Source organism: Electrophorus electricus, chromosome 5 (assembly GCF_013358815.1).
Source record: "Electrophorus electricus isolate fEleEle1 chromosome 5, fEleEle1.pri, whole genome shotgun sequence".
Classification (NCBI taxonomy): Eukaryota; Metazoa; Chordata; class Actinopteri; order Gymnotiformes; family Gymnotidae; genus Electrophorus; species Electrophorus electricus.
This window is the reverse complement of record NC_049539.1, coordinates 23391027-23416403: the sequence shown is the minus strand read 5'-3', so window position 1 is coordinate 23416403 and position 25377 is coordinate 23391027. Positions and strand designations below refer to the sequence as shown.

The 25377-nt window shown below is 51.5% G+C and overlaps 3 protein-coding genes and 1 non-coding gene across 16 annotated transcripts in view; all 4 read left to right on the top strand.

Annotated features, from left to right (window-relative positions):
* The window catches only part of LOC113586782 (protein FAM214B), a 20408-nt gene extending 17357 nt beyond the window's left edge, over positions 1–3051 (top strand). For all 8 annotated transcript variants that reach the window (XM_035526204.1, XM_035526206.1, XM_035526201.1 and 5 more), the window contains 2 exons: positions 1–136; positions 345–3051. The exon at positions 1–136 is cut by the window's left edge and continues 64 nt beyond it. In XM_035526204.1, the coding sequence (XP_035382097.1) occupies positions 1–136; positions 345–498 (290 nt within the window). In that variant the 3' untranslated portion in view covers positions 499–3051. The remainder of the gene's footprint in view (positions 137–344) is intronic.
* Positions 3052–3184: 133 nt separating this feature from the next.
* Positions 3185–8324, top strand: ranbp1 (RAN binding protein 1). Its single transcript, XM_027025178.2, has 6 exons — positions 3185–3319; positions 4480–4616; positions 5184–5341; positions 5967–6095; positions 6350–6412; positions 6990–8324. The coding sequence occupies exons 1-6, from the start codon at positions 3305–3307 to the stop codon at positions 7103–7105; spliced, it is 618 nt and encodes a 205-aa protein (XP_026880979.1). The 5' UTR covers positions 3185–3304; the 3' UTR covers positions 7106–8324.
* LOC113586804 lies at positions 6457–6588 on the top strand. Its single transcript, XR_003411658.2, has one exon. It is a non-coding gene; the product is annotated as a small nucleolar RNA SNORA77 (small nucleolar RNA).
* Positions 8325–9071: 747 nt separating the features above from the next.
* Positions 9072–25192, top strand: golga3 (golgin A3). Of its 6 annotated transcripts, none has more exons than XM_035526138.1 (24): positions 9072–9121; positions 9662–9906; positions 11718–11957; positions 12874–12986; positions 13504–14159; positions 14286–14397; positions 14517–14823; positions 14964–15166; positions 15421–15558; positions 15745–15906; positions 16469–16837; positions 16920–16997; positions 17121–17384; positions 19172–19266; positions 19354–19570; positions 20031–20174; positions 20452–20649; positions 21058–21174; positions 21483–21622; positions 21965–22097; positions 22196–22318; positions 22514–22678; positions 22751–22908; positions 23075–25192. In XM_035526138.1, the coding sequence occupies exons 2-24, from the start codon at positions 9741–9743 to the stop codon at positions 23244–23246; spliced, it is 4470 nt and encodes a 1489-aa protein (XP_035382031.1). In that variant the 5' UTR covers positions 9072–9121; positions 9662–9740; the 3' UTR covers positions 23247–25192. The 6 variants fall into 6 exon arrangements, with proteins under 6 accessions (XP_035382031.1, XP_035382034.1, XP_035382033.1 ...); XM_035526141.1 differs by having other exon boundaries at positions 9074–9121; positions 9648–9906; positions 11718–11849; XM_035526140.1 differs by having other exon boundaries at positions 9074–9121; positions 9648–9906; positions 22754–22908.
* The last annotated feature ends 185 nt before the right edge of the window (positions 25193–25377 follow it).

Genomic DNA, 25377 nt, shown 5'->3' with positions numbered 1-25377 from the left:
TGCCTGTCAATCACATGACCTTTCTACGCCATCGAATCTTCCTGGTGCCTGTGGAGGAAGTGGAGGGATTGGGGGAGGGGCCAGGGAGCCCCACCCCTGACAGGAAAAAGATTCTATGCTACCTGATGCACCTTAGGTACCACTTCCTGCCTTCCTCCAGCGTGTATTCTCCTAATCAACAGGAATACTGAACCTTTAATGGAAAATGCACAGGAATATGTGTGACTGGGTGCATCCGCTCCTTTTAATGGCGGTCTTTCGCACGTGTGGATGGTGTTTGGTCTCTTGGTGATGTCACACCCAACTCTCTCACCTCCCCTTCTTTCATTCTCTCGCTCTCTCAGATTCCAGAGTTCCAAGTCTGGAAAGATCTACCTGCACAGTGAGATTCGCCTGCTCTTCTCTCGCAGGTCCATCGAGGTGGACACAGGGATCCCTTATGAGTTGAAATCTTTCACCGAGGTGCCAAGAAACCCCAAATACTCACCACGAGTGTGAGTCTGGGACCCCCCCCCCTCCCCACCACACACAGCGCAAATGTGTGGTGCAGAGAGGCCTGATCGAAGCCAGACTTTAGGAGAACACAATCCCACACACTCAAAAGATCGATCTCGCACACAGAGCACACAGCACACCCAATCACACGCAGACGGACTCTCTAAAAGGAGGGTAGAAGATGCATGCCTTTTAAAGCAACTTTTCCTCTAGTGCCATTACACGAGTTGTCCTTTACTCTGCCACACACGCATGCCGCACACCGTCCGCCGGGCCCACTGGCCCAGTCATTCAATCAGGAGCGGCAATAGACCCTTCTCGACAGTAGCAGACTGTTTGGACGCATAGAAGCGTGGCGCTCATGTCTGGATGCCTTCCGTGAGGACTCTCCCGGGATTGGCCACCGGTGCGTCGTCGCTGGGCCCTCCGGCAACAGCAGGGATGAGTGTTCCGGAAAGAAAGCAACCAGCCGGACTGGAGACGCGGATAGAGACGCTCCACCCGCCGTTGTCACCGTGCCAACGGCAGTATGGGTCTCAGCAGAGAAAGGGAAGGATACCAACGTTCTGACCACTTCTGTTCTCGGCAGGCTGTCCAGGGAGCAGCAGTGTGGAGATGTGTTGCAGCCCTACTTACTGGCCAGCCTTTAGTACTGCAACCACGATGACTTTGGCGTAGTAAAAGTATTTGTTGGGAAGATGCGTTTGCCACGGTGGGCTCTACGCACGGCCAGACGCACTGCTCTGGCTTTTCCTCCCAAGTGCTTTAAGTAGTCGGTTAGTTCCGGGCTTCACTTCACACTCCGCTTCCTGCTGCTGCTCTCCGTACCAAAGTAAGAGTACCCCACAGCCCGCTGCTCTCTGTATCAAACGTGGGCACTCGCAAAGCGGAGGTCAGCTGCCCCCGACTCCAGGCTACCTAACACCGAACCAGCTAGCTCGCTAACCCCACCGGTCCCAGCTTCTGTAGTGTTGCCTCCCCTACAGGACACGAGCGGTAGCGTTTAATTTATGTTCGCAGATGTCTTAAAAAATAAAAATAAAAAATAAAAATGGGCAAAAAGAACAGGGAAAAAAAAGCAATATGCTGCACAGCTGGAGGGATGATGTGAGGAGCAGGAATTTTGAAAGGGAGGGTGGGAGGTTTTTGGGGTATTTAAAATAAGAAAATGTGTGTGTGTGTATATAGATATATATAAATATATATATTTTAAAGACAAATAAACTCTGCGACTTGCGGGTGCAATTTGATGTCTGCTGTCTAATTCGTGCTTGTAAGAGTTTTAGGTGATGACACATTTTCCGCTGGCAGGAGCTCCAGGTATTCAAAGTCTTGAGAGTCGCACATGCGACGCAGTGAGGTTTTCTCTCTCTCTCTCTGTGTGTGTGTACGTGTACTGAATGGGTAGCTTCCCAGTCGGACTGTGTGTGCGCTAGCTGAGCCCAGTATAAAGGTCTCACTGCTTTCTAAGTAAGCCTGCTTCTCTTTATGCATTATCCAGTACTGATGAGGAGTTAAAAATGTGTCCCATGGGGACTGTTAAATAATGCAGTTTGCTGGGTCTACACACACACACACACACAGGTCCTGCTCTGGTGCTCATCTGTCCGTTAGAAGCAGGCGGTGGAGGGCAACACCCCGCATTGAATGGCTCGAGCTTTCCCCGTGACAGCCGTGTTGTGTCGACGCACTCGGGGCCAGGGCCGTCCCCATAAGCCCTGACAGGCACACGATGTATAATCCACACACGCGAAGGCAGGAAGTGACCTGAATACAGGAGATGCATACTGACTCACCCAGTTAACAGCAAATATCATTTAGCTCATATAACTTGTTAAATTGCACTGTAATAAGTGGTTGTTTCTTGGTGTGTGAAGCACATTTTTAAACAATTTTTTTCACTGCACACATGCACTTTCTGTTCCAGGGGGAATGTGATGTATATTCTGGTTTGGTTTCTTCTTCGGTAGGGAGCAGAGAGGAAAATGAGCACTGTGTGTAGTATTGCTCCTGAGCTCTGCCTCTTGTACATTACAGCTGGAAAGTAAATGCCATTAAAACCTGCAGCCAGGGAGCCAATTTCACTCTTGCTCCTCAGGACAGCTGCTGGCCACGGTTCTGTCAGACTGACCTGAAAACAGCTCATTTCATTTCCCCTGAGCTTGTATAAGGCCGGGGAGCAGCATGAAGCACCAGTTTTTCTAGTCTGTCCACATTTACCTCGACGCATCTCTGGGCGCTCCGGGGCGCCCCCTCGTGGTTGTCTTGCAACATTACGGTGCAGATAACCACAAAGAGAGATTATGCAATCTCATGCTGTGAGCCGCCTAGGGCACTAGGAGTAAACAAAATGGCTACGGACGATATCATCCATCCATCCATTCCTCTATCCGTCTTCTCTCAGTCCTTCTACCCCTTTAGCAGTTCATTCAGTGAGTGGGGGGAGTTTGCCCCCCCTGTGTACTCAATGACCTCTGAGAGCGCTACTTCTGAGTAATCAGAGCGATCCCAAGTAATTTCATAATAATTATGTATAAATAAATTAAAAGGAGTGCTGCTGGTCTTTACGTTTGTGTTAGACACCACACGCTAAGCCCATCTTGTAACGATGCTTTTTAAATAAAATCCAAAGCTATGGACGAGCAGCGTTGCGCTGATTTGCGCTGATTTGACGAACACGAACGCGGCCGAGGGAGGTGACGTCATCGGCACGGCTCCCCGGTTAGGCGCGCGAAAGTAGCCCGAGTCTCGCTCACCGCAGGGGAATCAAAGCGACGAAACTCTGCAATCTTCAAACATCTAGCACGCCATGGCAGATCCGAAGGTAAGAGGGTTGTTTCAGTGTGTAATCGTTTATTTTTAATCATAGAACACGGTCATTTTTGAGCGGGAGGGTGATGTTTCGGAGCCTTAGGTCCGTATTAGACAAGATTGTGATGGGGGAATTTAAAAGCCGGCGTGAGGCTGCTGGGTTGTGTGTTTATTTTAAAGTAGCCGCGGGAGAGTTGCGTGTATGATTTTATTTTAGCCGCAGTACTTTAACTCGACATATCTCGCCACAAGCGGGTTTGTGGAGGCACTAATTTAGTGCAGGACAGACCTGGTGTTGTCCACCTTGCCGCCAGTTCCGCTACTGTCCGTTAGCTAGCTCACGGGATCTTATTTCGCGTGTTTCCCGCCAAATATTAGTCAAATGGCGTCTGAATAAAATGATGTTTAATGTCTCTTGGAGGGTTTAAACCAGACTTTGAAATCACATAAATGCTTGTTCTTGACGTTAATGGAGCAAAGCTAGGCGTTTAGCTCGTTAGTTCCGGGGTTCTGGGGTTGCCATGGCGCTAATGCGAGCGTTAGCTGGGTTTTATTAAACCGTTAGCGGCCATTTAAGTGTCCTCACACACACAACTGGGTGTTAGGCCCGTGTGTTTACGAAGAGCTTCGTTTTCACGGGGATAACGTCGACGGGATGTGTGAACACGGACATTTAGCCGCCAGCCGTGACTAGGCCGGCGTTAGCTAGCCTAGCCTAGCAGCTAACGGGCTCGCACGCCTTCACGGCGCCGACTAGCTGTTCGCTAGACTGATCGACAGCTACTTTAAGTGTTGAAAAGCAAAACTCGGAATTGTCCGTCGCTGTTGCGGTGTCACCTGGCCAAGGGAAGCGGTTTGAACGGCGGCTAGTTCTCAGTCCCTTTGTAACCGGCCGTGCTCGTTCCTGAGCGTGTTGCGGTGCTGCACCAGCGGGACCGTGTCACAGCGAGTCGCAAACAAAGGGAGCGCTCCAGAGGACGCGTTTCAAGTCTCAGCAGGGGAACAGCCCATCAGCTATAGTAGCACAGTCATTAGAGTTTTCGCAAAACATCTTGGAATCCTAGGTTTGTGAATACAGGTCATTGTGTTGATTGTCATCAGCGACACCTCTGGATTTGGGAGGCTGAGGGAGCTTGGTCTGAAACCACTGTTCTGATCTTTCTCTTCGTCAAGGACACGCAAGATGACCACGAAACGTCCACGGACAATGTGGACGACTCGAACCATGACCCCCACTTTGAGCCCATCGTGTCGCTGCCTGAGCGCGAGGTTAAAACCCTGGAGGAGGACGAGGAGGAGCTGTTCAAAATGTGAGCGAAGCGCCACGTGGGTTCGACCCCAGCCGCCAGCTGTTGGAGCTGCGCTGTAAAGCATGCGTCTTGGGCCCCAAGTTGCTCCAGAACATCTGCCGTCCTGCAGAGTCACAGGGCAAATTTCTCAGGCGCCAGTGTAGCTACTAAGGAGGCTTTGGTCTTCAGCGTATCAGATAAAGGTCGGCGCTGAACTCTGTAGGAGATAAGTCATCCAGAGCAGCATGCCGATTGGCTGCAGCAGCAGTTGGGCTGCTTTTGGTTAATGAATTAATGGGGAAACTAATCATAAATGTTGATGTGCTGCTGGAAACAAACATGAACTGTCTCCTTTTAACCACACGCGCGCTCTGCTGCTTTTTGGCTTTGATCAGACTGTTAGAATATGAAATTGCAGGTTACCTACTGCAGTTCTGACTGAATTAAAATCATTGTTCTTGTCTATCATGCAGTGATGTGAAACTGAGGCAGAAATGCCATTGTGGAGGAGGCATGCAGCTCTCCTTCAACTCTGCGCTCGTGCCAGCGTGACTGTGTGTGTGTGTGTGTGTGTGTGTGTGTGTGCAGGCGGGCAAAGCTGTACCGGTTTGCGAGCGAGAACGACCCGCCGGAGTGGAAGGAGCGTGGCACGGGCGACGTCAAGCTGCTCCGCCACAAAGAGAAGGGCTCCATTCGCCTGCTCATGCGCAGGGACCGCACGCTCAAGATCTGCGCCAATCACCACAGTGAGTCCTGCCCACACCACCACATTAAAGATGCTGTCAGCTAACCTGGCCTCTGAGACTCCCCAGAATTCGCTGGTCTTTTAAAGGGGTGCTAAGGAAGCTGAGACATTTTTTTTAATGCCATAAACAGGATGTTTTGCTCAACAGCCTTATCGAGGCCCTTTAAAAGCTGCAGTGAATAATGCCATGTTAGCCACAGGTCTTAAAAGTGCCATAAAGAACTTAAGTAGTCATGCCTTTTTGCAGATGACATGACCCGTGTCTTTCCATGACTCAGCATTTTAAAGGGAGGACTCGGCTCACCTGTGGCTCTTTTAAAAGGTGTTTTGGGGTTCTTGTCATGGAATGTTCCCTGGACAGTACAATCATTAATCAGAGTTAGTCTCATTCCTTAGAAATAGCCTTCTGTTATTTAAATTGGTTTTTCTCACTGTTTTATAGGTATCTGTTCTTTTCTATTTATTTCCCTTTGTCCTTATGTAATTTTCGATTTTGTTGTGGGTTTTATATAGTTTACCAGTATTTAAGTACAGACCTAAAACAAGCATGCCAGACATGGATTTCAGGGGAGAACTGTGTGTGTGTGTGTGTGTGTGTGTGTGTGTGTGTGTGTGTGTGTGTGTAGTCATGCCCTTGATGGAGCTGAAGCCGAATGCAGGCAGTGACAGGGCCTGGGTGTGGAACACGCATGCTGACTTTGCTGATGAAGAGCCCAAACCAGAGCTGCTGGCCATCCGCTTCCTCAACGCTGAGAGTGAGTACATGACCCACGGGCCCTAACGCAGATTAGCGTGGTGCCCAACAGGGATACCTTGTGGGTGGGTTTTATCTTTGGCCATTCAGTACTGCATGCAATCACCTTGATTGTTGGGGAAATTGGAGGCTGGTTTCAGTATCCCTGGTGGTCCGTGTTAAAGCTCGTGTTTAAAATGCGGGCTGGACTGACGGACTGCTTCTCTGTTGGCCGCCGGCGTTCATGGCCGTTTTATTTCCCCTTTTTTTTTGCAGATGCACAGAAGTTTAAGTTGAAGTTTGATGAATGCAAAGAGGAAGTGCGGAAAACTCTGGAAGGTGAGGTGAAACGCCCACCCCCCGCCCCCTTGCACTGTCCTGCCGCAGACTCACTCTGTTTCGGGCCGTCTCCAACGTCCCCAAACTTTTTCCGTCTGCTACAGCAGCTCGCGGGGTCGTATGCTGCTCGCTAGCCCCTCCTGCTGGCGAGGTGCTGCGTATTCCGCTACATCGTTAATGAGGGGCATCTAGGGAAAAGCAGAGACGCATTTGTGTACACGCTTACAGGTCAAACTCCAGCTGTTTTCAGCTCTGCTCCTCTCCTTATATAGATTTATTTACTTTTAGTCAAATGAAATAATCTGATTATTTAATAATTACCCAGCATTTCCTAAGAGAGAGCTGTGGTGTGTGAGGAGAGAGGCTCTCCACTGCTGCCTGTTTAGCCAGCCACTGCTTCAACTCTTCTGCCGAGAGCCTGCTGTTGTAGTGAAACACCGATGTGCACTGCCCACGCCAGTCAGCTGGTCCTGTTCAGAGCGTTAACCTTCCTCTGTCTTTAGCACCAGGGCTTGTGCCTATGTAGTGATGGCGTGTGTGTGTGTGTGTGTGTGTGTGGGGGGGGGGGGGGGGACAGGTAACGCTGACCAAGTGGCTGAGAAGCTGGAGGATCTCTCTGTAAAAGACAAGCCCGAAAGCTCAGAGGAGACGCAGAAACCGAAGGAGGAGAAGGAGAAAGCAGAGGAGAAATGAAGGCGGGAATACCTGCACCTCTCTCTGACCTGCAACACTTCTCCCTTTTCTACAATAGACTCTAAAAATTTACATTTGGACACTTTTTTTTTTTAACTTTTGTTATATATAATTTCTTTTGCATTCGTTTGCCTCCTGACATCTCACATCACAAATCCCTGGTGCCACTCTTGAAGTGTTCATTTTGCTATTAAGATCCTTGCCCCACCCACACAGGCAGGCAGGTGCCCCTCTCAGTTGCCCCCTCGCCCTGCTCCTCAGCGGGTCCCTGTGCGTGTGTGGGGACCTGCTCAGAACCGCTCTCAGACGATGCCTGTGTTCTTGGTCTAGTCCCACATTGGGTAACCTTTTTTTTTTTCTCCCCCTCTTCTTGTTTTTTGTTTTTCTTTTGTACTCTAAGGTAGTGGGGGGTGAGTGGTAGGCGTACACACGTGGCTCAGATCTAACGGAGAGAAGGTACAGCGGAGGCTGGGGGGAAGGGCGCGTTTTGTGTTTGGGGATTAAAGAGTGATGGAAGGCTGAGGTGCATTAGATCTGCCACTGAAGGAACTCGTTAAATAAATCCTGCCAAACCGAAACTGGGCTGCTTGTTTGACTGAGAACCAGGATAATAAAGTCAGCATGTCTGCTGGAGTGTGATGTGCTCCATTGCTCACGGGCTAACACTCAGCTTCCAGCTGTAGAAGAAACTCAGACGGACTTTGTGTTGGCGTTCAGCTAATGTGCAGTAGCTTGTCTTAAAGGCCTCCCTGCAGGCTTTAGCCTCAGTTTTTCATTTCAGAGTATTGGATCTGTTGGGGGTAAAGTGACTTCCGGTCTTTGCACTAGGCAGAGCTCCCGCCACCCTGTTGCGAGAGGGCATCTGGGGTGTGAGAGCAGTGACCGAGGCTGCAGGGTGCTGATGGAGGGAAGCTGGCTCGGGTGCGGTCTCTTACTGGGATCTCTTGGTGGGCCCCAGCCGTCGCCAGCTCCATATATGAACATTTTCAAAACTTTATTTTTATTTTTATTTTTTTATTACTAACTCACCTCGTAGACTTTTATCTTGCATTCCCCTGCTTCTGTGAGCTCGTGATGGACGGAAGCGGACCTACTGACTCGCGCTGGCGCCTCCGCGACTAACGGGAGGAAATCTCACCTTTTATAGTGGTAACATGTTATGCACATTGTTTAAGGGTTGTGAAGAGAACCAAATTAAAAGACAATGCTTTACCCTTCATCCCCTCACTGGTGTCTGTTTTGGAAGCATGACAGTGCTGCTAATGTTAGCTGAATGTATCTTACTGCTTGTGGGTGAATGTTTCCAAACACTTGTCACAGTACTGGAATATGTTATATCACAAACACTGCTCTGATGGTTGTGGTCTTTCATCCCTGGAAACAATAAACACACACACTACATTAGAAGTCTTGTTAATGGATTAACTGTTAGAGGTACTTTCTTTGTTTGCTGAATGTTGGCAGTTATTTTTACTAAATGTGCTCATGTCTATCTGAATGCAAGTTTGGCATTCTTTTGTGTAAACACTACAATACCCTAAAGCTATAGTGATTATTTATGTATTTACCATTTGCTAGAGATACTGAAAGGGACCAGTCTGGGTGAGGCACAATAATTGAATAAAACTTGACTGTACTATAACCTTATCTAATAATTGCATATGATCAAAGTAAGATGGAAGCACGAAAATGGAAACGCAAGCTTAATAAGATACTTATTTTCAATGCTCAGATTAAACAATGGAAATATGCAGTGGTGTGAAATACAGTTAATAAATATGTACATAAGCATATATATCTCTATAATTTCATTATTTAAGTGTCTGTTTTTACAATCATTCGCTTCCCCGTGGTCACATATGTCCATTACATAGATGCGTAAATTTATGTAGCTCTATCAGCATTGCACGCCTACGTGGAACTTTTGTGTGCTAACATGATGCTCTCAGTCGGACATTGAAAGTGACGGAACCCAAACAGCCACGTAGTTCGAGCAGGGAGGACGACGATTCGGAGGTTGGTGTTTAAAAGCTTCCGTCTGCTGACAGTCGTTTGTAAATCGCGCACTACACATTTTTGTTTGGTTGTTATAGAGTAGACAGGTTGGTAACAGGTTGGTGGAGTGTTGGGCACAGGCGTGTTTTCCGTCGTGAGATGTTCTAGCTAGCCAGCCTAGCTCCGTGGCTAATGCTAACACGGATCAGGAGTTTTCTGTGCCAGCTAATCACGTTAACGCATTAGACCAAACATGACACATTTATCGCCCTGGTGTGTTTTACACAGGTGTCCACACACAGATGTGGTCTTCGAGTTTGATTTAACATAGTTTAACGCCACTCATCGTGGCCTCATATCACTCGAAAACTAACGATTAGCAGCTAGGTGGTTAGATAATCTAATTCATCGATGCTGCTTGTTCTGGTGGTGTCGATCACCGTAGTGAGAAAATGTATTCCTATATCTTCTCTCTGTCCTAGAGCCCTAACGATTCATATGTGTGAAATGGTGAAGAGAGTGGAACGTTAATGAAATATCATGGCAGGTTTCCACACGCAGGGAACTGGAGAGGTTCCGTGAGCTCGGTGCGCTAGGAGGCTCTGACCCTGTCCATGGACATCTTCACCTTCACTCCAGGATGGAAAACGGAGCTAGTGAAGCAGAATGGACCCAGCCCAGTCATCCCCAGCCCAGAGCGGCCCCACAGCCTACTCAGCCCGCTCAACACCTGCTCCCACATGCCATGACGTCTCACGAACCGGAAGAACCGGAACGCTCCCCGTCTGCTAATAAAGTTCCCAACGGTGAGTGTGAACCGGTCTCGGTTAAATGCACGTTTCAGCCGAATGGTGAGGGTCATTGGCCAGTCTGAGACTCTCTCCAGGTGTCCTGCTTATGGCAGCCGCTGTAGAAGGTCGGAGAGCTGGCTCTAGGGAAGATGACTTTCCAAATTGGTTAGGCTGTTGGACTTTTATCAAGACCACAGAAAGTGAGGTTTCAGAGGGGTGAAGTGTTTTGATCATAGTGCGTTTAAACGGCTCAGTTATGCAAGGCTGTATCTTCTGTGTCAGACTCAACACTCCGACCTCCCTGTGCTTAACTGGAAAAGTAGCAATCTTAACAGAAAATGCTCATATTGATAACTGTGTTCCAGAAATGTTTTTGAATGTGGTGTTTGTTTGATAGAAGTAGCCAAATATGACACAGCCAAATAAAAGAACTTTTCACAGCGTCAGGGAACCTTCATCACGGATCTAATCTCCAAGTGCTCACCCCGCTGCCAGACACACCACACTCTTGTTGAACATAACCGCCCAGGAATAACAACGCACAGTCGCTGGGATGCTTTAGGGCTGGTCGTGTTTGATTATCACTTATGTTGCAGTGTTCTTATCTTATCGTATCGTCAGTAGTTTTGGGAACGTGGAATGGGGGACCTTTTTAAAATGAACAATAACAAGGATAAAAATGTTAGCAAGCTGTACTAATCTAATACTAATTTAGCAGATAGAGCCAACTTTTTCCTCTTTGAAAACTGTGCGTGTGTGTAAATGTGTATACATTATATTATAAACACAAATATATATATAGTACACGTAGTGTGTGTGTATATAAACATTTTACACACACACACTGCCTGGCCAATGAAAAGGTCACACACTAATATTTAGTTGGACCGCCTTTAGCTTTGATTATGGAACGCATTCGCTGTGGCATCCTTTCCACGAGCTTCTGCAATGTCACATTTATTTCTGTCCAGGGTTGCATCAATTTTTCCCCCAAGATCTTGTATTGATGATGGGAGATTTGGACCACTGTGCAAAGTCTTCTCCAGCACATCCCAAACATTCTCAATGGGGTTCTGGTTTGGACTCTGTGGTGGCCAATCCATGTGTGAAAATGATGTCTCATGCTCCCTGAACCACTCTTTCACAATCTGAGCATGATGAATCCTGGCATTGTCATCTTGAAATAACCTGGTCGTTCAGTATATTCAGGTAGTCAGCTGACCTCATTCTTTGGGCACATAACGTTGCTGAACCTAGACCTGACCAACTGCAGCAGATTGGTCAGATCATAGCACTGCCCCCACAGGCTTGTACAGTAGGCACTAGGTAAGATGGGTGCATCACTTCAGCCGCCTCTCTTCTTACCCTGATGCGCCCATCACTCTGGAACAGGGTAAATCTGGGTTAAATAACGTGTTGCCAGGTGAAACATAATCACCCATGCAGTAATTATCCAATGGGAGGCTCTTACCTATTTGCTTAGTTAAATCCAGGTGGTGACGTGATTGATATATTTTTTTAAAACTTCAGTTTGAGTGTGCTGTGTGTGTGTGAGACTTGGTCCACTTTTCTGTAGAAACGGGGCACTTCGGTCAGAGGTCCTTCAGCAGCTGTGCAAGCAAATCTAATATTAACACCGCATTCCGAAATTTGTGAAGCACAGGACATTTCGAACAGAGGTCCTTCATCAGCTGTGCAAGCAAAGTGCTCCTGGAAGGGACCTCCCTCCCTCCTTCTCTCTCTCATACACATATACATATGAATATGAAAAAGTTATGATGCATATCATATAATCCCTGGTGTGACTTGTCTCTTCCCTCCTGCAGGTCACTTCCGAGGCGAGCCCCTGGAGAACGGAGAGGTTCAGGGAGCTGTGGGAGCGGGTAGCTCCACAGTGGGAGCTCCCAGCCCGGGTGGCGGCCCTGCGGCCTCCCCCCTGAGCGCCCCACGGGACCCAGGTGTGGCCCCTAACCCTGACAGCCTAGCGAAGCCAGAGGGCTGTGCTCACAAGGGTGACACACTGCAGTCACTAAGAATAAGTATGCCAATGCAGGAGACAGAATTGTGTAAGCACTCGATACGGAGTAACCACCCTGTATCGCCCCGATTGGGCCCCCCTTCCCCACTCCCCTCACCTCTCGCCTGCCTGCGTCTTAACCGCTGAGATTGGCTCGTTAGGCTGGTTTGATGGTTTGATAGGCTAACTGCCCGTTCTATAACCTACTTTTGCCCCCCTCCGTGGTGATGCTATCAGAGATGATAGTAGGTCGCCATGACCTTCTTCTACCCTAACTTGCCCTGCACAGTCTGTCTGTGCATGCGTGTGTGTGTGTTGCTGGTGGGTTTTCTCCTTTGGGGAGCAGTGTGTGTTAACGCGGCTAAACGTGGAGTATGTGCCCGTGTTTAGCAGCTTCTGAGTTCACTCAGAAGTACTCCATGTTGACCTCGCGTAGGCCGTCAGAGTGCAGCGCTGCCGGTCCCGTCTGTGTGCAGACCCACGGGCCGCAGATGAACAGAGCACTGCTCGCCTGGCTGCCCTAACCCTGACGCCCCAGCCAGGCCACGTTAACGTGCCCGACGAACGTGACGCTTCGTTAACCTGGTTCTTGTGGGAATGGCTGATCACGGGATGCTGGTTCAGGCCCCTGCTGCATGCGCCTTGCCACTGACCAAAGCAACAGCATCGTCAGACAAGCCCCCTCTCAGGTCTCGTTATGGCCAACAACCTCACGGGTCTCGTTACAGCCAACAACCTCTGAGGTCTCGTTATGGCTCGTTAGAGCCAACAACCTCTGAGGTCTCGTTAAGGCTTGTTACGTCATAAACCATTTTCAATTAGGCCATTACATACTGGAGGGACCGTAACGGCTAACCCTGGCTGGCTTGGTTGACGATGTCGGAGGTGTGTGTGTATGTAAAAGACTGTGGACCTGGTGCTGAGTGTGTGTGTGTGTGTGTGTGTGTGTGTGTGTGTGGGCGTAGCGGCGAACGAACCACCACTGGAGATGGAGAATGAGGAGAAGATTCGTCTGGAGGCGCGACGGCGCTTGGAGGAGCAGCTGAAACAGTACCGCGTGCAGCGGCAGAAGGAGCGGGTGAGCCGGACGCAACCAGCATGCTGAGGCTGCTAAGAAACATGCTGACGTCGCTAATACGTTACATGCTAATACTGCCATGTTAGATTTTCCTGTAAGTGAAGCTTAGAGCCTGTAAGTATCCAGTATGTAACGTTTATGTGTGAATCCATTCGTGGTTTCAGAGCATTTCAGTCCTTTTTGGAATCATTACTAAATTCAGCTGTTTTCTTTTGCGAGGTCGAACACATTATCCATCACTGACGTTTCTCACAGTGCCTTTTGTTTGGGTCCTAAGCAGCATGTCAGATCGTCCTCCCACACCTGCTCTGTTATGTGACTGATTAAAGAAAGTCGTGACTGTTTTAATAAGCTTGACAGCCACGTCGTGTCTATGGTGATGATGTGATGTTGGACTCCTACACCCTCATATCCTCATGTGTAACGAAATAAAGTTTTCTGTTTCGCTGTATAAATGTATTTTTCTTGTTTTATCCTCTCTCTCTCTCTCTCTCTCTCTCTCTCTCTCTCTCCTCAGTCTCATTATCGGGCCTCACCGAAGTCCCGCCCCTTCAGCACTCTGGACCCTGAGCTCATGCTCCACCCCGAGGGTCTGCCACGCGCCAATGCTGTTGCCATGACGAAGGAATACTCCTTCCTGCGCACCAGCGTCCCCCGCGGTCCCAAACTCGGCAGCCTAGGAATTCCACCCACCAAAGACCGCAAGTCCAAAGCAGCCCGCCCGAGCAAGATCCATTCCCTGGCTGACTACAAGACTCTGGACCCGTCCGGGAACAGCTCAGAGACGCCGGGCGTGAGCGCCTCCTTTAGCTCGCTCCAGTCTGCCGTTAGTTCTGTCTCCACAGTTTCCGAAATCGGCGTCTGCTCCGAGCCCGACGGCCCGGTGGAGTCGTACCATGTGTTCAAGGACACCGCGTCGGAGGCAGACAGCAGCGAGCCGGGATTCCGGCTGGACGGGAACGACAGCGACAACTCCACCTACAGCAACGCGTCCGCGGTGTACCTGGTGGAGGGCCGGGTGTCGTCGGCGGGGGCGGTGGGCCAGTTCCCCTCGCTGCACGACGTGCTGCAGGCTGCCAGCCAGGAGCAGCGGTTGGAGGTGGAGGTGGAGCAGGAGCAGGAGGCGGGAGGTGGGGCAGAGCCTCGCAGCCGCAGGGACAGCTTTTCCAGCAGGTGCACCACCTTACGCACCACCCCACCCTAGATGAACTGCCTGACATTGCTGACTAGACATTTCTTTACTTGTGCAAACAAATGTGAACAAAAAGATCGTGTGTGTGTGTGTGTTTGTGTGTGTAGTGTGTCATATGGAAGCTCAGTGATGGGGACCCATGATGAGATGCTGCAGGTACTGAAGGAGAAAATGAGATTGGAGGGACAGGTGGAGTCTCTCTCCTCAGAGGCCAATCAGGTGAGATTATACTAAAGTCTCTCTCCTCAGAGGCCAATCGGTTCACTGTCTCTTTCACTCAGTACACGTAGGTGATATCCGAAGTCAGTCCTGACTGTGTTCCTGTGACCCCCATACAGGCCCTACAGGAGAAGACGGAGCTGCAGGCGGAGCTGGCGGCGGTGAGTGCGCAGCTGCAGGTGCGGGTGGAGGAGGTGCGGCTCGGGGCCGAGCGGCAGGGAGCCCTGGCCGAGGAGCTGTCCTCACTGCGGGCCGACCGCTCCACCCTGGAGCGTGCCGTCGCCGACCTCCAGACTCAGCTGGAGGACAAGACCGCCGGCCTGGCATCGCTCGGCAACGACCTGCAGGTCGCCGAGCAGCAGTACCGCAGGCTGATGGGAAGGGTGGAGGAGATGCAGCAGAGTCTGACCAACAAGGACGGCACAGGTGAAGAGGTTAAAGGTTACACGACGCTAACTGTGCTAGAGAACGTGTGTTGGCATGGGTTGGATATACTTGTGTGTGTGTGTGTGTGTGTGTGTGTGTGTGTGTGTGTGTGTGTGTGTGTGTGCGCGCGCGCGCGTTAGTGAGTGACCTGCGGCAGCAGCTGAATGGGCTCCAAGCGCAGGTGCAGCAGGCGCAGGCTGAGCGTGCCGCCCTCCAGAGGCGGCTGGAGACGTCACAGGCAGAGGTGCAGTCGCTGCAGCAGCTGCGTGTCTGGTACCAGAAGCAGCTCAGCCTGGCTCAGGAGGCCCGCGTGCGCCTGCAGACCCAGATGGCCAACATGCAGGTACGGAGGCCCGCTGGGGTCACGCCGGTCTGTCTCAGATCCACAGGCGGTGGTCTGGTGGTCAGGTGAAGTGTCTATGGTTAGTCCTGCAGTGATCGTGGTTGTTACTGTGGTTAGTCCTGCAGTGATCGTGGTTGTTACTGTGGTTAGTCCTGCGGTGGGGCAGGGCTTTGGTGTCAGAGGGGCCCGTGTACGTTCATGAGTGCTTGTTTGCATTTGATTGTCTGCTGTTCTAAGATCTATTCTTCTCCCAGGTAGGCCAGATGAGCCAGATTGGCATGCTGGAGAACCTGAAGCTGGAGAACGTGACGCTGTCTCAGCAGCTGTCGGAGACCAAGCACCGATCTATAAAGGAGAAGGAGCGCATCGCTGTCCAGCTCCAGGGCATCGAGGTCTGACTGAACGCACTGCGCTCATGCTCTCTCTCTCACTCTCTCTCTCTCACTGTTTTATCAGTATATTGGAGGATATCAGGTCCTAGTGCTGAAGCAGCACCTGCTGGGGTCAGTCAAGAGGTGGTCACCTGCTGTAACCCCGGGATGATGCTTTGATGCCGCCTCCTCTCTGGCTGCCTCTAGGCAGACATGTTGACGCAGGAAGCGGCTATCCAGCAGATCCAGGATGCGAAGACAATGGTGGAGGAAGACCTGCAACACAAGCTGGAGGAGTTTGAGGAGGAGCAAGAGAGGCTGCTTAAAGTGGCCAACATGACGGCATCACTAGAGAGGGAGCTGGATCAGGTACGCGCACGATCAGACACAGAAACATCACAGGAAAGCTAGATCAGACACAGAAACATCACAGGAGAGCTAGATCAGACACAGAAACATCACAGGACAGCTAGATCAGACAGACATACGGGCACATAAACGTTTTCATTCGATAGCCAATCCCGTAAGCACGGATTTTTACAGAATCATCGTAGTTCATTGTGAGCCGACAGCTGCCATCATACAAACTCTCTCTTTATATTTAAACAGGATTTTGTAGTACTGTTCCTGAATCAGTCTGGCCATTTAGCCCTTAGTTACAGAGACCATGGGTCAGCACCAGGGCTCAGACCCTGATCAGTGGGCAGAGCCCTGCTGGACGGTTCGCCGTCCTACAGCAGTGTTCCCTTGGAGACCCCCAGGCGGTCTGCGATTTGCTCTCTCACGTCACACCAGACAGCCGTAGCAGGCACACGGAGCCCCTGATTGGTTTGGCTGGAACCGAGCCGTAACCCAGGGCATGTGAGGATGGTGTGGAGTTGAAGAAACGCCCTCTCGCAGGATTACAGATCTCTCCACTCTCCCCCCCCAGGTGAAGCTGGCTCTGGCTCAGAAGGACGGGCAGCTGGCCTCCTTCCAGCGCGAGCATGTGGGCGTGATGCAGCAGTTGACGGAGGCGCACGAGGAGCTCCAGGCCCGGGAACAGGCGCTACAGGTGCTGGAGGCGCGGCTGGATCAGCTGGGGGCGGAGCTAGGGGAAGCGCAGGCCAACGCCGACGCCCGTGACGAGGAGCTGGCCTGCCTGCGAGACAGCAAGGCGGCCCTGGAGGTGGCGTTGCAGGCGGCTCGGGAGGAGAAGCAGCAGCTGGATGACGGAGCCGGCCGGCTCGGGGAGGAAACGCTGGCCACCGCCGACGCGTTGGACCGCCTCCGCCAGGACGTCCAGGTGAAGGCCACGCAGGTGAGGCCTGGACAGGAAGTCGGAGGGGCGGGGTGGGAAGTGAGGTCGCAGAACGTCACGGTTCTCCCGTTTCACCTTCTAGATTGAATCCTTCCAGCAAGAGAATGTGTCCTTGAAGAAACAAGCTCAGAAACTGAAGGAACAGTTGACACAGCAGAAGGTGCGAGTCCCCACACACACACACACACACACACACACACCTGCACTTTTTCTAGTTCGTATGAGTCCTTCAATACTAAAACGCAGAGTCAGGTCTAAGGGGAGCTCTTTCACCCCCCTGCAGGTGATGGTGGAGGCGTACAGGCGTGACGCCAGCTCTAAGGAGCAGCTGATCTCTGAGCTGAAGGCTTCGAAGAAGCGCCTGGCAGTGGAGGTAAAGGAGCTGAAGGAGGAGGTCCTGCGGGTGGAGGGGGAGAAGAAGAGTGCCGAGCAGGAACAGCAGCACCTCCTACAGGAGGTGGAGAGAGTGCAGCAGCAGATGAGCAGTCTGGAAAATCACCTGCAGTCCATCCAGGAGGAGAGAAACCAACTGGACACCCAGCTACAGGTACACACACACACACACACACACACACACACACACACACACACACCCCCCAAATGGACACACAGCTACACCCCCCAACTGGACATACAGCTACACACGCACGCGCGCACACACACACACCCCCCAACTGGACATACAGCTACACACGCACGCGCGCACACACACACACCCCCCAATTGGACACACAGCTACACATGCGCGCACGCACACACACCCACCCCCCAACTGGACACACAGCTACACACGCGCGCCCACACACACACCCACCCCCCAACTGGACACACAGCTACACGCGTGCGCGCGCACACACACACCCACCCCCCAACTGGACACACAGCTACATGCCCCAACTGGACACACAGCTAAACGCGTGCGCGCACACACACACACACACACACACACACACACACACCCCCCAACTGGACACACAGCTACACATGCGCGCGCGCGCACACGCACACACACCCACCCCCCAACTGGACACACAGCTACACGCGTGCGCGCACGCACACACACCCACCCCCCAACTGGACACACAGCTACACGCGTGCGCGCACGCACACACACCCACCCCCCAACTGGACACACAGCTACACGCGTGCGCGCACGCACACACACCCACCCCCCAACTGGACACACAGCTACACGCGTGCGCGCACGCACACACACCCACCCCCCAACTGGACACACAGCTACACGCGTGCGCGCACGCACACACACCCACCCCCCAACTGGACACACAGCTACACGCGCGCGCGCACGCACACACACCCACCCCCCAACTGGACACACAGCTACACGCGCGCGCGCACGCACACACACCCACCCCCCAACTGGACACACAGCTACACGCGCGCGCGCACACACACACCCACCCCCCAACTGGACACACAGCTACACGCGCGCGCGCACACACACACCCACCCCCCAACTGGACACACAGCTACACGCGCGCGCGCGCACACACACACACACCCACCCCCCAACTGGACACACAGCTACACGCGCGCGCGCACACACACACCCACCCCCCAACTGGACACACAGCTACACCCCCCAACTGGACACACAGCTACACCCCCCAACTGGACACACAGCTACACGCGCGCGCGCGCGCACACACACACACCCACCCCCCAACTGGACACACAGCTACACGCGCGCGCGCGCACACACACACCCACCCCCCAACTGGACACACAGCTACACCCCCCAACTGGACACACAGCTACACCCGCGCGCACACACACACACACACACACACACACACACCCACCCCCCAACTGGACACACAGCTACACGCGCACACACACACACACACCCACCGCCCAACTGGACACACAGCTACACCCCCCAACTGGACACACAGCTACACCCCCCAACTGGACACACAGCTACACCCCCCAACTGGACACACAGCTACACCCGCGCACACACACACACACACACACACACCCCAACTGGACACACAGCTACGCGCGCGCGCGCACAGACACACCCCCCAACTGGACACACAGCTACACGCGTGCGCACACACACACCCCCCAAGTGGACACAGAGCTACACACGCGCACACGCACAGAGACCAACTGGACACAAAGCTGCGCGGGTGCACGCACCAACACACACAGACCATCTGGACACACAGCTGTGCACACATACACACAGACCAACTGGACACAGTTACAACACACAGTTACACGCGCACATGCGAACATCCACCCACTCAATCAGACTGCGCTTCTGACTGTGTGTCACTGTGTATGTGCGCGCTGGTGTATGTCCAGTCCCTACAGTTTGACCAGAGTCAGCTCTCAGCTGTGACAGAGGAGAACGAGGTCCTGAGGAAGAGGGTGGAGCAGATGCAGGCAGAGGCCGGGAAGTGAGTCACATGATCTCCACCCACCTATCAGTTCATTCACCCATCCATCCACCCACCCACCCACCCTTGCTTTGTCCTCATGGCCAGGGCGATCTCGGAGCAGAAGGTCCGGGTGAAGCGGCTGGGGACTGACCTAACAAGCGCGCAGAAGGAGCTGAAGACCAAGCACAAGGCGTACGAGAGTGCCGTGGGCATTCTGAGCCGCCGCCTCCAGGAGGCACTCACCGAGAAGGAGACCGCCGAGGCAGAACTAGTCAAACTCCGAGCACAGGTGGACACAGGGAGCAACAGTCAGGCCTTGCAGGTAAACACTGTGCCCACACACACTAAACACAAACGTGGGAGCCACCATTACGTGTGGTGTTTCTTTGTAGGTGTGTGTAAATATCACTTTTGATCACTAGGGGGAGCTGCAGTAAGTGATGGGTCAGGTGACTGGTCAGGTGTGTAGGAGAGAGGGTGGACTGGGTGTGGCATGCATATGTGCAGAATTACCATTCTAGATTAAAGGTTCTGTATTACCTTCTAGATTACCGGTTCAAGCATGGCATTCTTGGTGTTAGACTCAAATCTGATGTACTAGTGTTAGGATTACTAACATGGAAAGTAAGTCACTAGGGAAGTGAGCATGTGAGTTTGCTTTAAAATGGGGACTATAATTAATACGATAATGGCGCACAGTCCATCAGCATCCCAGCGGTGCTGATGTTCTAGTGCGTGCTTTGCGTCAGTTAACGTGTGTGTGTACGCGCTCACGTTCCCAGGCGAAGGTGGAGACTCTGCGGGCCGAGCTCCAGTCGGTTCTCCAGAGCAAAGCCCTGCTGGAGAAGGAGCTCCAGGAGGTGATCAGTCTCACCAGCACCGAGCTCGAGGAGTACCAAGAGAAGGTTCTGGAGCTGGAGGACGAGGTCACTAACTGCTCACTCTGTTTATCTCTTTGTTTATCTCTCTTGTTTATTTACTGCGAGCTTTCAGACAATACTCGCACACTAGAGCAGGTGGAACTGTTGCAGGAAGCTGGCACTGCGCAAACAATTTTTGATTCTGCTTTTAATGATTTTCTGATTTTAACCTTTAATAGTTTAGTTTGCTTTTCTGATTGGAGCTTTAATAGTTTAGTTTAAGGTTAGTTTCTCAGGCACTTCTGTGTGCTACTGGGTCTATATATTTCCCATGTGTCCACAGCTCCAGGAGTCGCGCTGTTTCAAGAAAAGGATCCGACGACAGGAGGAAGCCAATAAGAAGCTGGCCCTGGAGCTTGAGCACGAGAAGGGCAGGCTGGCCGGCCTCGGCAAGTCCCACAGTGCACTGCGGGAGCACGCCAAGGTCCTCGAGACCGCTCTGGCCAAGAGAGAAGCAGACCTGGTCCAGCTGAATCTGCAGGTGGGAGATACCGCAGGTTCCAGGAGCTGTTTCGGACGAGTAGCTCTTAGATGGGTCTCTTGGGTCCTGTGTTGAGAGGGGACAAATGAGGGGGAACGTTCACGGCACAAGACGAGGCTTGCTGTCCGCTACGTTATCATAGTTGGTGGAAATCCCATGTAAAAGCAACTTCTTACTCAAGGTACAGGGTTTGATCTCTGTCTATAAAAGAAGCCCAGGGATTTATAACTGCTCATCGCCTGATGAGGGCTCGTCACACCTCTTTTCAGGATCTGTTATAACCTAGAAACCCTCCTAGAAACACCCAGTTCTCAGAGGATCAAATGTGGGACTGTCTGTTAAAAATCTAATTGAGCTGTTAGTTGTCCGTTATAAAGACCCACAGATGTGTCTTAAATGTGGATGAAGGTTCAAGCTGTTCTGAAGAGGAAGGAGGAGGAAGACCAGCAGATGAGGAACTTGGTCCAGACACTGCAGGCAGCACTGGAGAAGGAGAAGATTAAAGTGAAGGATCTCACAGAGCAGGTAGACGGACATCCCCTAGAGCCCCATGGGGTAGACTAATGGCCACTACAGAGCCCCGTGTCATGGTGTCTGATCTCACTAATGGGATAGGCAGATTTCCACCACAGAGCCCCCTGTCAGTGTCTGATGTGACTGGACTAGTAGACTCTCCACTAGACTGGACTGTGACTGGACAGGTAGGCTCTCCACTAGAGCCTTGTCATAGTGTCTGATCTTTTCATTATAGCTCTTACTCGTATCTAACAGCAGGCAATCTTTAACTCCCCTACTTCATAGTCTGACCTTAGTGTGTGTGTGTGTGTGTGTAGGTAGCGGAGGCTAAGTTGGAGGCGGGGCATAACCGGCGGCATTACCGGGCAGCTGTGCTGGAGCTGAGTGAGCTGAGGAAAGATCTGCAGGCCAAAGAGGAACTACTGAAAAACCTGCAGGACCAGGCCAGGAGACTGGAGTACGCTCACACACACACACACACACGCACTCAAATATTCCTCTTGTCCCATATTGGTGACCTAGTAGGACTCTTCAGTCCTTAAAAAAAGATTTTGCTAATATATGCCAGGAAACACACAGGAGTGGAGGTGTGGTTTGTTAAGGGGCACGGCCTCTTATTAAAGCATGCTGAGTACAGGAGGGCATGGCTCAGCCCAGGGGAACCCGAGAGCTCGAGTCTGGGTGTGGCAAGAAGGAAGCGGCATCAGCGTGTAGAGCCTGGCGTGGGTTTAGTGTCTGGTGGTGAGGGATACTGAGATTGGTTAAGGAGTAACTGTTGGTTACGGGGGCGTGTCCTCAGGGCCCAGGATGTGCAGCGCACTGAGGAAGTGTCCCGGTTTGAGGCAGAGCTGGCTGAGGCACATGTGCAGCTGCAGGTGCTGCAGAAACAGCTGGAGGAGGAGCTTAACAAACAGCCACTCACTAACCAGGAGGTATGTGTATACACACACACACACACACACACACACAGTGGGAGGAGATGGTGCATGCATTTGTGCTGGATACACGCTTGTCCGTGTTCTCTGTTTAGGTGGAGGACCTGAAGTGGGAGGTGGAGCAGAAGCAGAGGGAGCTGGAGGCACAGCGCCACCAGTTGGAGATGTCTGAGCAGTGCAGCCAGAGAGAACTGGACAGTGTACAGGACACCCTGCAGGTTAGTCTGTCTCTCCTACACATATACACACACACACGCACACATGTGGTTTAACTGGTTTAGCTAAGGGTTGAATCGCATGGTTTAACTGATTGATTGATTGTTTTCAGTCAGAAAGTACTGGATGGAGGAGAACTGTTCTGGCCCGTATCTGACTGTGTGTGTGTGTGTGTGTGTGTGTGTGTGTGTGTGTAGAGGGTGCGGGTGGAGCTGGAGCAGGTCCAGGAGGAGTTGAACGGTACCAGGAAGGACAAGTTTGTCCTGCAGGCCAAAGTGGGAGAGTTGAGGAGCAGCATGAAGAGTCTGCTGCAGCACAACAGCCAGCTGAAGATGGAGCTGAAGCACACCCGTGCCAGGAAGGTGTGTGCGTGCGTGTGCATGTGAGTGTGTGTGTGTGTCTTGTGTCTGAGCTAACATGTTTGTGCTCTGCAGCAGCGGATGGATGTGAAGGGTGACTCGACCCCCGTGACCCCTGTGAAGATCCCTGACTGTCCCGTTCCTGCATCTCTATTGGACGAGCTACTGAAACCCTCCGCCTCCGTCAACAAAGAGCCGCTCAACAACCTGCACAACTGCTTACGGCAACTGAAGTATGTTTTACACACACACACACACACACACACACAAAGCAGCTAAAATAATCTTTCACTATAGATTAAAAACGCACAGTTGAGCCGTGCAATGGTGGGAAAGGTTCCCCTTCCTGGAACCGTCCTGACGGTGTTCCTGTGGGTTGCTCTCTGGGGGTGTCCGCAGGCAGGAGATGGACAGTCTTCAGAAACAGATGGAGGAACACACCGTCACCGTGGCATCGCTGGCCAGCGCGGAGGACGAGCTCCACAGACTTGGTATCCATGACAACAGTTCAAGAAGGGCGACTCCAGAGGATGAGGAGTTGGAGAAACCAGGAGACGTTCAGTGTTCGTGAAGCGCACATGGAGGACTGAGGCCCTCCTGGACCCCTGGGAGAGCAGTGCTTTTATCCTAACAGGCACTTTAAAAAAAAAAAACGTACAGATTGTCTTTTGTTTTCCTTTTTTTATTTATCAGATGCCAATATTTGGTTCTGTCTCAGATTTCTTTAGGAAGAATGTTTGGGTTTCCCACGGCGATGCTCTGTCCCACAGCTTCGCTCACCCGGATGTGTTCTGGCTGGGCGTCTGTGGTGTTGGTTCACGGTCTTTATTTGTTTGCGCGTCAGCTCCGGGGAGGAAGGGGTGGGGCGTTCTCTGGGTCTTTGGAGTTGTGCTCGCTGGGCGTTGCTCTCCTGCTGCCATCGGTCGTGTCCAGATTGGCCCCCCGTGATGCTCACAGGTCTCCTGTTTCAGGAAGCAGTGGAGTGGCAGCCGGGGTTCACGGGGTCCCGTCATTCTGGTGTGAGACGGGTGAGAGGTCACTTTGCATTACTGACTGGGTCCACATATGTAAGTGTTTGGTGGTATAAAACAGACAGACAGGCCAACATATCCCCCCCCATCTCACACACACACACACACACCCTCTCTCGCTTGCTTTGCACTACTGACTGTGTCCACATGAGTGTTTGGTGGTTTAAAACATAGTCAGACAGCCACACACACTGTTCTTCCATTCCTCAGTGCCTGTGTGTGAGGCCTCCAACCGTCTGGATGAGTAAGTGAGTGTGTGTGTGTGTGTATCCTTCACACAGTTTCTGACATTATGTTTGGTAAACCCGAGTAGAGTGTCGGGCGCCTTCAGGGATGTAGGGCTTCGTTCTTCTCAGCTCCTAAAACGCCTGCACTAGGTCGAGAAGGGTTACTGGATGCATTAGGTGTAGATGTTGTGACTCACCTGGGGGCAGGTGCAGAGGTACCCCTCATAGCCTCCTCCAGGGACATCCGTAGGCAGGTAGGCTGGGTTGGAGTCTGAGCCCCTGAACAACCCCTGGCAGCTCGGCTGGCCTCTACTGACACCCCCCAGACCTCCTGTCTTCTCTGAGAGGGGATATTAGCTGGCGAAAAGCTGCTGTTAAATACTGACTCTTTCTGGTTATGGCTCAACCTGTGTGATTTAGTCATATAGGAGCTATTTTCAGTACTGTTAAGGATATATGAACTGCTTGAATGAGTTTCTCGGTGGCCATGGTAAGAATGGGTGAGGGTGTGTGTAGGACAGTCTAGCACCGATGACCGTTCCAGTCCCGGGTGGGGAGTGTTCTATATTTATAATATATATAAAAATTTTTGACTGATATTGCACAACTGACTGGAGGAATCCTAGCGAAGCGAAATCTGTAAAATATTGTTACTCCTTTTTGAGTGAGTCCGACAGCCTGTTTTTTTTCTTTCATGCTTTTGCGTTTTTGATCAGGTTGAGTACTTTTTCATTTCATCCCATCGTCGTTCGGAGCCTTGACGATTGGACACGTGTTCCTAAATCAAAAAAGAGAAAGTGTTTGTTTGTTTAAAGAGCCATACACTATCTCTCCCCAGCCAGTCGCAGCTTGGCGGAATGCCAACGCTACGCTTTAACTGGACGGACGTGAGTTCGAGGTTTCAGTGCCTGATGTTCGACGTCGGTTTGTACGCGAGAGTGTCCGGTGGCGCAGCACCTGATCAGCACAGTGACCTTCAGGGCTGCGGTATGGTCACCAGAAGACTCTGCACAGGCTCAGAGCTGCTTGTCTGTACACGTATATGTTGTGGTGGTTTCTCTGAGGCGCAGAAACTCCACTCCCCTGTGGAACCACACCATTAGAGTGTCGGTTGTCTGCTCAAACATGCTGGGTTATATGGGATTGAGCTCCATCCGTGAAACCTCTTATCTGGGGTTAAAAGCAAGGATCACTGTTCAGGGCTTTTTTTTCTTCATATTCACACACACATATATATATATATATATATATATATATATATATAATATATAATTATTAAAAAAAAAAAAAAACTTGCCTTCATGTTTAAGAAATAATAACTGTACTGTTTGTATGGGATTTACCATACCTGCTAACCATCGACTGTAAATGATAATGTGTTCTGTATGTATTATCTCTGCTCTGCTCTACTTGCAACTTTCTGAATTTAAAAAAACAAAAACAA